The sequence below is a fragment of the Clupea harengus genome, chromosome 24 (assembly GCF_900700415.2).
Source record: "Clupea harengus chromosome 24, Ch_v2.0.2, whole genome shotgun sequence".
NCBI classification, from domain to species: domain Eukaryota; kingdom Metazoa; phylum Chordata; class Actinopteri; order Clupeiformes; family Clupeidae; genus Clupea; species Clupea harengus.
In genome coordinates this window covers 20028829-20038828 of record NC_045175.1, presented here as the reverse complement: position 1 = coordinate 20038828, position 10000 = coordinate 20028829, and the positions used below count along the sequence as shown (strand labels likewise).

The 10000-nt window shown below is 44.3% G+C and overlaps 1 protein-coding gene across 1 annotated transcript in view; it reads right to left on the bottom strand.

The window, feature by feature from the left end:
- Window positions 1-3398: 3398 nt before the first annotated feature.
- The window catches only part of LOC105893680 (general transcription factor 3C polypeptide 1), a 36748-nt gene continuing 30146 nt past the window's right edge, over window positions 3399-10000 (bottom strand). The window contains exons 36-40 of the mRNA XM_031562106.2: window positions 4998-5465; window positions 4799-4952; window positions 4559-4583; window positions 4169-4361; window positions 3399-3702 (exon numbers count right to left, since the gene is read on the bottom strand). Coding sequence (XP_031417966.1) covers window positions 3442-3702; window positions 4169-4361; window positions 4559-4583; window positions 4799-4952; window positions 4998-5465 — 1101 coding nt within the window. The 3' untranslated portion in view covers window positions 3399-3441. The remainder of the gene's footprint in view (window positions 3703-4168; window positions 4362-4558; window positions 4584-4798; window positions 4953-4997; window positions 5466-10000) is intronic.

Here is a 10000-nt window from a genome sequence, read left to right as displayed (position 1 = left end):
CGTGTTGAGAATGTTTTTACCATTGTGCTCAAACCCTTTTGTGTCCCTTGGAATGGTCACGTGAACCTTGTTCATGAGGGTTTGCGGTGAAAAAACATCACCTGTCTTATCATTGTGGTCAAACCCTGTAGTAATACAAAAAAAAAAAAAAGATTCCTTTTCAATGTCCTCCTTAGCCTTGTTCCAGACGGTTTGTGTTGAAGGCACACTGGCTGAGACGTGAAAAGGGAGGAGGTCCATCTTGTTTTCTTACTGTAGTTTATAGCTTCTCCATGTTTCCTCCTTACAATTCAACAAGCACAGAGTACTTAGATGATGTAGCCTTACGAACCCAGGGAATGTGAAATCCAGTTGTTTTGGAGGTCTTCTTCAATGTAGAGAAACTGATAGAAATACACATATGCATGAAAGTGCTAGAATGCAGGTTCCAACAGCATGATGAAGCTTGCTCTAAGTAGCCTAGCAACAGCCTGTGGACAGAACTGGAACGTAAAGTTCAGAGAGTACTTAGCTCAACTAAAGATTCTAGAGTGCCGCAAAGAATGCTCTGCACTCTAGAATCTTTGGTGTCAACCAACAGAATTGGTTTATTACTACAATTCCAGACCAAGTGTGCATAACTACAAAGTGCTACCATTTGACTAACAGCGCTGGGGGAGTAAAAGCAGCAGTATTTGTCATGGGTAGCAGAAGCTAACTGATATCACTTGGCCAACTGAATTGGATGAGTAAAACCAGAATTTCTCTGAAGTAGTAGTTTGTTCTGGACCACATCTGGCCTATATGGGGTACATCCACCAGATCCACACCAGACCCGAGACAGAACCTACCCAGAGCGAGGAGTTATTTGTGGTACCTTCCGATCCTGAACTTCTTCTCTGTCCACAGGAAACCATGACTAACCTTCAGGGAATGAAAGCCATACGCTAGTTAGCTCAGCGCTGTAGGTACACATACCTGTTATAACGCTCACCGTATGTACAGTACCAGTCAAAAGTTTGGACACACCTTTCATTTTTTATATATACTTTTATTATTTTCTACATTGTAGATTAATACTGAAGAAATTTAAACTACGAAGGAACACATATGGAATGATGTACTAAGCAAAAAATGTTTTATAAAAGTAAAGAAAAAAAATTAAAGGTGTGTCCAAACTTTTGACTGGTACTGTACATATACCTGTTATAACGCTCACCGAATCAAACTACTGTAACAATGAAAGTCTGACTGAATGCAATGGGGGGAAAAAAAACTTTTGAAATACAAAACGACAGCATCATAAGCAACCTAAAGGGCTATTAATAGTATTTAAAAAGCAATAATGACACTGGAATGGCTAGCATTAGGTGACAGCCAGCTGTTGATGTAGCGTATGAGCTGCTGACCCAGGGGCTCATATTAGTTACCTCAAGAGATCCAACCTCCTGATTCTACTGACACGGTCTGCTATCTGATTGGCTTACACCAGTAGGCCAGATAGCATTTTACACAGGGGTTCTCAATTCATCTTCTACTCCTGCCCACGAGCACACCTGATTGCAATCTGTGTAATTAATACTGAATGGCTGAATCAGACATGACCAACCGATCAGGAGTGATTAAAACAGCCCCTGCCTTTCAATCCAAATTCAATCCTGCTTTTCTGTGATTGATTTGCTTTACGAGTCTGATTTGAGATTTGAGAACCTTACAAAAAAAAAAAAGAAACCTACCTGTTTAAAATCTGTCATTTTAGGGGACCCTCAATAGCGCATGGCCACTAGGCTATCACAGTCACTGTGCAAAGACAGTAAGTGTGAAGTGACTTTAACCGGCCTGGTATTTACATGGAATGTAGCTACCGGTGTGGTGATCTTAGCATTAGACGTCTGGTATCTGGTACCAGGGTTCTCACTTACTTGACTTCAATAAAAAGAAATTGAAAAAAAAATTGAAATAACAAAACTGATGGGAGAGCTCAAGAAGAAAAGCACATATGAGAGTATCTCTACCTACAAGGGGGGTTATTTAACCTTTGACCTTTTGTTAACGAGGTGTGAAGCTCTTCTCAATTGTTTTGTGGGGGCTGTGATGTTCAATAAAGAGGTGTTACTAACAGGCTGTAAATGACAGTGTGAATGTTTCAGAAGAGCAGTGGGGTTTGGTTTTTCCTCCATTTTTCTACCCAATGCACATGGATGGAGAGTAAGGCCTCATGCAGACGAAGTCAAGTTTGCCCGAACCCGGATTCATTTTTCACACATATCAACTTTTCAAATCGGGTGCACATGAACCGAGCGAATCCGATTGAATCCGCTGTAGTACATACCCCACGCCTGTTGGTGGCGCTTTAACGGTGCTACAGACAACCGAAGAAAACGGAGAAGAAGACAGGAGTGGGGTTACAGTCCAACTGGCTAAGTAAGACCACGAAAAACTATCCACATGTAGGTAGAGCAGCACACTATCCCAATACAAACAACTAAGCACAGTGTAGAAAAGTGTAAGTCACGAAAAAGAGCCACGTCATACATTTAGTCTATGTTGTTGCTGTTATGAAGTGAAGCAGTGGGGTTAATAAGGGTTCAGAGTGAGGTTGCACGCAATCACGTGATGCGATCACGTGGGGCAATCCGATTAGGTTTGCGGATGGCGTGCATACGAACACCAACCCGCGACCAGATTTCGAGTTTACTCACTTTGGACCCCCGATTCGAAGGAGTGCGGATACAGTGTGCGGATACAGTGTGCGGATCCAGTGGGTTTGTCTGCACGATAGGGCTATCCGTAGACGGTTCTCTTCGGGTTCAGGCAAACTAGACTTCGTCTGCATTGGGCCTCAGACAGTGTGGAAACAGTTCCGTTGTAAACAAAGTGACTAAATTATCATTTCAACTATGATGTGATTTTGAAGATGTAGATGTATGCTTTTCCATAATATATTAAAATCTATTACTGCAAGGCTGTGTCTTCTTTCCCCTCTGTTTCTGATGAATAAACATGGACATCTTAAATGTAACACTTTATTAGTACACGTTATTTGACCAACAAATTAACAAATTATAAAAAGAACAGAACACTCCCAGTATGCTAAGTTACAAATCGTACATTCATTTTGAGGGAGAGACCTATGTGTGTGTGTGTGCGTATTGTATCTCTTGCATGTACACATACTCATATTAGAAACACTCTCTCTCTCTCTCTCTCTCTCTCTCTCACACACACACACACTGACACACACACACACATTCCTCGGATCATCTGTTCTTTGAAGTTCTGGTTCTGCAGGGCGGACCTGTGGTTCCTGTTCCTCTCTAAGGGATAGGCATTGGCCAGCATGAGGTCATCCTTCAGTGCACACACCCACACACAGAAATAAACAGACACACACACACACACGCACACACATTCACACACACACACACACATGGAAACACACACACACACACACTCACTCACTCACACACCCTCTTGGGTCCTCTGTTGTCTCAAGTGCTGGTTCTGCAGGGCGGACCAGTGGTTCCAGTTCCTCTCGTGGGGGTAAGCCCTAGCCAGCACGAGCCCGGCCTCCACCGTGGGCTCGTAGAAGGCCGTGTAGCCGAGGCGAGCCGCCACCTCCTCACCCCGCACCTCCTCCGAACGCTGCACCGGGGAGAAGAGGGAGGCGCGGGGGGGCTGGCGGAGGTAGCGCCGCTGCACACAGCCCAGCTCCAGCAGCGTCTGGGGCAGGAGAGGAGGAGGGAGGGAGAGAGAGAGAGAGAGAGAGAGAGAGAGAGAGAGAGAATGAAAGTTACACAGGGGGGGGGGGGGGCAGAGAGAGGAAAAAGAAAGTATGAGGTTACCTAACTCACAAGGTGTGTCTCAGGGTGAAGTGTGTGTGCCTGTATGTCTGTGTGTCTGTGTGTGTGTATGTCTGTCTGTGTGTGTGTGTGCGTCTGTGTGCGTGGGCGTGTGTGTGTGTGTGTGTGTGTGTCTGTGAGTCTGTGTGTGTGAGTCTGTGTGTGTGTGTGTGTGTCTGTGTGTGTGTGTGTGTGTGTGTGTGTCTGTGCGTGCGTGCGTGCGTCTGTTTGCGTACGTGTGTCTATGAGCGTCTGTGTGTGCGGATATCTGTGTGCTTGCACCTGTGTGTGCGTGTATCTGTGTGTGTGCGTGCGTGCGTGCGTGCGTGTGTGTGTATTAGTCTCACCTGCACCAGGTCCAGCACGGCGATGGGCTGCAGCACGTGGGTGTAGTGCTGGATGATCTGCAGCTCGGTGATGCCGGGGCGACTCATGATGTGGTCCAGCAGCCCCTCCAGCATGCCCTTACACACCGAGCGGTTGATGGACCCGTCCACTGAGCGCCACGGGCGACTCAGAAAACTGATGTGGTCGATGGACCTGACGGAGGAGAGAGAGAGAGAGATGGAGAGAGAGAGAGAGAGAGAGAGTAGGAGAGAGAGTAAGAGAGAGAGATGGAGAGAGAGAGAGAGAGAGAGAGAGAGAGAGAGAGGAGACAGCAGTGTTGGTATGGAGTTAAAGTTAGGCGTGGGGCTCAAATCATCTGATTAAACACACAGACAAACAAAAACACTTACTGTTCCTCTGCAGGGCCATCGGGATCTGGACAGAAGACAAACATAATAAGTTAGCACCACCACCATCATCATCATCATCCTCCTCCTCCTCCTCATCACCACTAGAGTATACATACATGTCCATCTGACCATTGGGTGGGGCTCATATATGTTATACAAGTGAAGACAGCTAACAACATATCTGTTTCTATTTACTGCCTGACTACATTCAAACAAAGCAACCTTTGTCTACATACAAACCTTTCGGCTCAGAACTGCTTGTCTGTTGTTCAGCGCCGTCGCACGTTGATGATGCGCCACTCAGCGGGGCCGACTCCCCCTTCTTCTTCTTCTCCTCCTCTTCCTCCCCCTTTTTCTTCTCCTCCTTCTTCTCCTCTTCCTCCCCCTTCTTCTTCTCCTCCTCCTCCTCCTCTTCTTCTGGCCTCTCGCTGGCCCCCACCCTCTCCTCTTCCTCCATCTGACTGGCATCCTCCTCCTCCTCCTCCTCCTCCTCACCAACCACTGTGCTCTCAGCATCCCACATCTCCGTTTCCATGACGCTGCTCTCTGCCACATCCACGCTATCCTCCCCACCGGCAACCTCCGTCTCTGTTGCCACCCTCTTCCTTGGCGGCGGTCCCCCCTTCTCCTCCTCCTCCTCTTCCTCCTCCTCCTCCTCTTCTCCAGGCTTCTCCTTCACCATGTGCTCCAGGCCCAGGGGCCTCTTGTGGGGGCGCTTGACCCGCTGTTTCTGCCTCCACTCGGGCAGACGGAGGGCGCGCAGGGCGTGGAGGGCGTGGGCCGAGGCCTGGCCGGACCGGGCCAGCACCCGCACCGAGTGCAGCAGCCAGGGCTGCGCGTGACGCAGGGACACCAGGCGCAGGGAGCGGCCGCCCACCTCCACCAGCTCCTCCAGAGACACCACGTCCTGCAGGACAGAGGAGGGAGGGAGGGAGGGAGGGATGAAGAGGAGGAGGGAGGGAGAGAGAGAGAGAGAGAGAGAGAGAGAAAACAGAAGAAGAAAAGGAGAGTGTGATTAAATTCACACAACTCAGTCTTTCTTTAACAGGCATGCATGCAGTAGCCTACCATGCAGACATTACTGTCCACATCTCTGCTACCCTCTATGTGTGTGTGTGTGTACATTACTGTCCACATCTCTGTTACCCTCTATGTGTGTGTACATTACTGTCCACTGTGTACACTGTGTACATTTACTTCTCTCTCCATCCCTCCCTCACCTGAAAGTACTGCTATAGTCCTCTGTCTCTCTCTCTGTCTCTCTTTGTCTCTCTCTCTTTCTTTCTTTCTCCCTCCCTCCCTTGTATATACTGCTACAGCTCTCTCTCTCTCTCTCTCTCTCTCTCTCTCTCTGAGCGGATGTGAGTGGGCGTGGCGAGTGTGAGAGCGTGTGCACGTAGCTGTTTGGCTTGAGTGTCTTCTCTCTCTACCTTTTCTATCTTTTCTTTTGTTAAAGTAGTCTAAAGTAGTCTCCCTTTTGGGAGTGAGCACCCAGCGTGCTGCTGGGTGTATTTTGGTTTGTTTGGCCTAATGGCGTTTGAAAGTCTGAGTCAGCGCCATGCGATTAAGATAGGTGCAGATAATGATATATCAGTTGAGGAGTGTAGTTTAGCCGTAGGTAGTATTGTTGGTTATGGAAGTGTGGTTTGAGCATCTAGAATGAATCGATCTGTATTCCTGTTCTTGGACAGTGTTGATAAGGTGAATACGATTGTAGAGCAGGGCATTGTGATTAACGACACATTTGTCAATGTTCTTCCACTTGTGACCCCGGCTAGACGAGTAACACTGTCAAATGTACGCATGTCGTGTCATTCAGGAGGCACGTTTACATGATTTTGTGGTCACTCTGGCGAACTGAATGTTAAGTTCAAATTCCAAGTAGATCATTTTCAGTATATGATTTTTGCTTCTACTGATAACATGAAGTGTTTCTTCTGCGGGAAAGAAGGCCACGGTATTAGATCGTGTCCTGAAAAAAATACACCTGCTAAAGATGCGCAGGCTGATAAAGAAGGCGAAAGTGCTAACGGCGGTCAAAGTGGAACAACTGGAGAGGCGCTGGTTGATAGAGAAGGAGACGGTGTTGATGGTGAGCAAGGTGGATTAATGGGAGATGCACCGACTAATAGAGACAACGGCAATCATGATCATAGTGAGAGTGCAGAGGAGCATAATGGAGGTTGCAGTAACCGACAACATACCGGTAGGTGCAGAAAGTAAATCTAACTTTGATGCTACGGTAGAAAATGGTGAAAGTATGCCTACTGTGGAAAATAGTGAAAGTTTGCAAGCGAACGTAAGTGTTTCAAATGATACAATGAATCTGATGATGGACAAAATAACTAATGATTTAATGAATGGGAAAGGTGAGAATGCCGTTACAAAACCCACAGAACCACTTTTTTGTGCTGACGATGAAATGGAAGATGAGCAAGTATTGGCTAAGAAACCTAAGAGGAAAACGACTAGGGAATCTTCTAAAAATGCAAAAATTTGCGAATGAAAATAGATCAGATACTTTGCTTGTTGACATTGATAATGCTTCAGACTACCCTTCATGCTCCCCTTCTCTTATTTCATATACCTTAAAGATGATCAAAAGTTTCTTGGGGTCCACTAAAAATACCCGAGGGGTCAAAGTGGAAGAGCATTTTCCAAATGTGAAAGCCTTTTGCGCGTCAGTTCAGCATTTCAAGCATGTAAAAGGTAATTTTACTGAACAAGAGGTTTATAGACTCAATAAATTACTGACAAAGATCAATCAGCAAGCAGATGAAAACGATGGTAATGAGACATTGTAAATGTATTGTCTTGTGTCTATTATTTGTTTTTGTTTATTTGATTTCATGCTCTCTTTCATTTATGGGTGAATTTAAAATAGCAACTTTAAACATCAATGGTGCAAGAGATTTTAGGAAGAGAGTAAAATAGTTTGAGTTGATGAAACAAAAGGATAGTGATGTAATGTTTATTCAAGAAACACAGTGATGATAAAAATGCTGCTGACTGGGTCAGAGAGTGGGAAGGGAAAACTTTTCTTAGTCATAAAACTTCTGTGAGTGGAGGAGTTGGATTGTTATTCTCTAAAAACTTTGTTCCTCAGTCTTACTCGTTTGAGAATATAATAGAAGGAAGACTCTTAAAAGTGCGAGCAGTCTTTGATAAGTGTGTTTTTGTTTTCATGTGTGTTTATGCACCTTCAACCGGAGTTGATTGGATGTTTTTTTTAGACCAATTATGTAATGCACTGAAGAATTGTAAGAAAGATGAATATTTATTCCTATCAGGGGATTTTAATTGTACAGAGGCAAATATTGACAGAAATCACCCTGAACCACACAGTGCTTCACGCAAGAAACTTATTGAATTAATAAATATGCATGAACTAAGTGATATTTGGAGGAATTTTAATGGTCAAAGACAATACACATGGGCACATGCCAGAGATATTTTTTTGTGCATGGCCAGGCTTGATAGAGTTTATAGTTTCAAGCATCATGTTAATGTTTTCCGAAATTGTAAAATCATCCCTGTTATGTTGTCGGATCACAGTATGGTGCAAAGTGTAGTAGGTATGAAGTATATAAAGCATATGAGTGCATATTGGCACTTAAATACATCTTTGTTGAGCGATCCACATTTTAAAGATGTTTTTATTTTTTTCTGGACTAGCTTTAGAGAGACTAAGTCTTCATTTGAATCCTTACAACAGTGGTGGGATTTTGGAAAAATTCAGATTAGGCAGTTGTGTCAACAATATACTTCCAGCGTCACAAACGATATAATTAAATCTATGAACAGACTTGAATTGGAAATAGTACAACTTCAAGATATAGCTGAGTCAACAGCAGATTCTGCACATATTGAGGTGGCAAAAACAAAAAAGGTGGCTTTGGCTGATTTGCTGGATGTAAGAGCACAAGGTGCCTTGGTGCGATCCCGATACCAGAATGTGGCTCAGATGGATGCACCATCCAAGTTCTTCTTTGGTTTGGAGCGGAAAAACGGGCAGGCCAAGTGTATGCATGCTCTACTTTCAGAATCTGGGAGTCTTTCAGTAGGCCCGGCAGAAATTCGGAGAATTGCAGTCAAGTTCTATGCCAGTCTCTATACCAGTGAGTATACTGAAAAGCCTGTCATGGAAAATCATTTTTTTGATGACCTTCCAAAGATTCCAGAGGATTCTGTTAATGATTTAGAGACTGGATTTTCTTTGGATGAATTAACTAGTGCACTTCAGAGCATGGATTGTGGGAGGGCGGCTGGCATTGATGGGCTGCCTGTAGAGTTTTACAGATGCTTCTGGCCTGATCTTGGAGGAGATTTGCTAGAAGTTTTAAATGATAGCATTGATAAAGGACAGCTGCCCAAGAGCTGTAAACGAGCTGTTTTAACTTTACTTCCAAAGAAAGGTAATCTGCAGGACATTAAGAACTGGAGGCCTGTTGCACTTCTGTGCTGTGCTTTTAAACTACTTTAAAAAAGTTTGTCTAATAGATTAAGGAAGGTAATTGGAAAGGTAATCCATTCTGATCAGGCCTATTGTGTACCAAGTAGATGTATTTTTGATAATATCACTCTGGTTCGTGATTTTTTTAGAACTGTCAAAAGCTTTGAATTTGGATGCTGGTTTAATCTCTTTAGATCAAGAGAAAGCGTTTGATCGAGTTGAACGTGAATATTTATGGAAAACCCTTGCAGCTTTTGGTTTTAGCCCAGTATTTATTGACAAAATTAAAGTACTGTATTGTGATGCTGAGAGTATATTGAAAATGAATGGTGGTCTATGCTCTCCATTCAAGGTTCTAAGGGGGGTAAGGCAGGGATGTGCCCTTTCAGAAATGCTATATTCCTTAGCAATTGAGCCTCTTTTACACAACCTTAGGATGCTTATTTCTGGTTTTACTGTACCATGTTCTGATTCTAAACTGTTGTTATCTGCCTATGCTGATGATGTGGTCGTTATTGTGAAAAGTCAAAAAGATATTGTTAAGACTGTTTCAGATTTTGGAAAGATCTCCTCTGCAAAAGTTAATTGGAACAAGAGTGAAGCCCTGTTAATAGGCTAATGGGATAAGGGGGTATTCCTCGGAGATAAACAAGTTCAAATGAAAAACTGGGATGGTGTTTTGGAAAAAGTTAAAGGGCGCCTTGGTAGGTGGTCTTGGTTACTGCCGAAAATGTCCTATAGGGGGCGAATACTGATATGTAACAATTTGGTGGCATCATCTTTATGGCACCGTCTGATGTGCATTGACCCTCCTCCAGGTTTGCTTTCAAACATCCAGTCATTAATTGTGGACTTCTTCTGGGATAAATTACACTGGATACCCCAAAGTGTTTTGTTCTTGCCAAAAGAGGAAGGTGGGCAAGGTTTAGTTCATCTGGCAAGCAGAGTTGCTGCTTTCCGCCTCCAGTTTTTACAAAGACTACTCTATG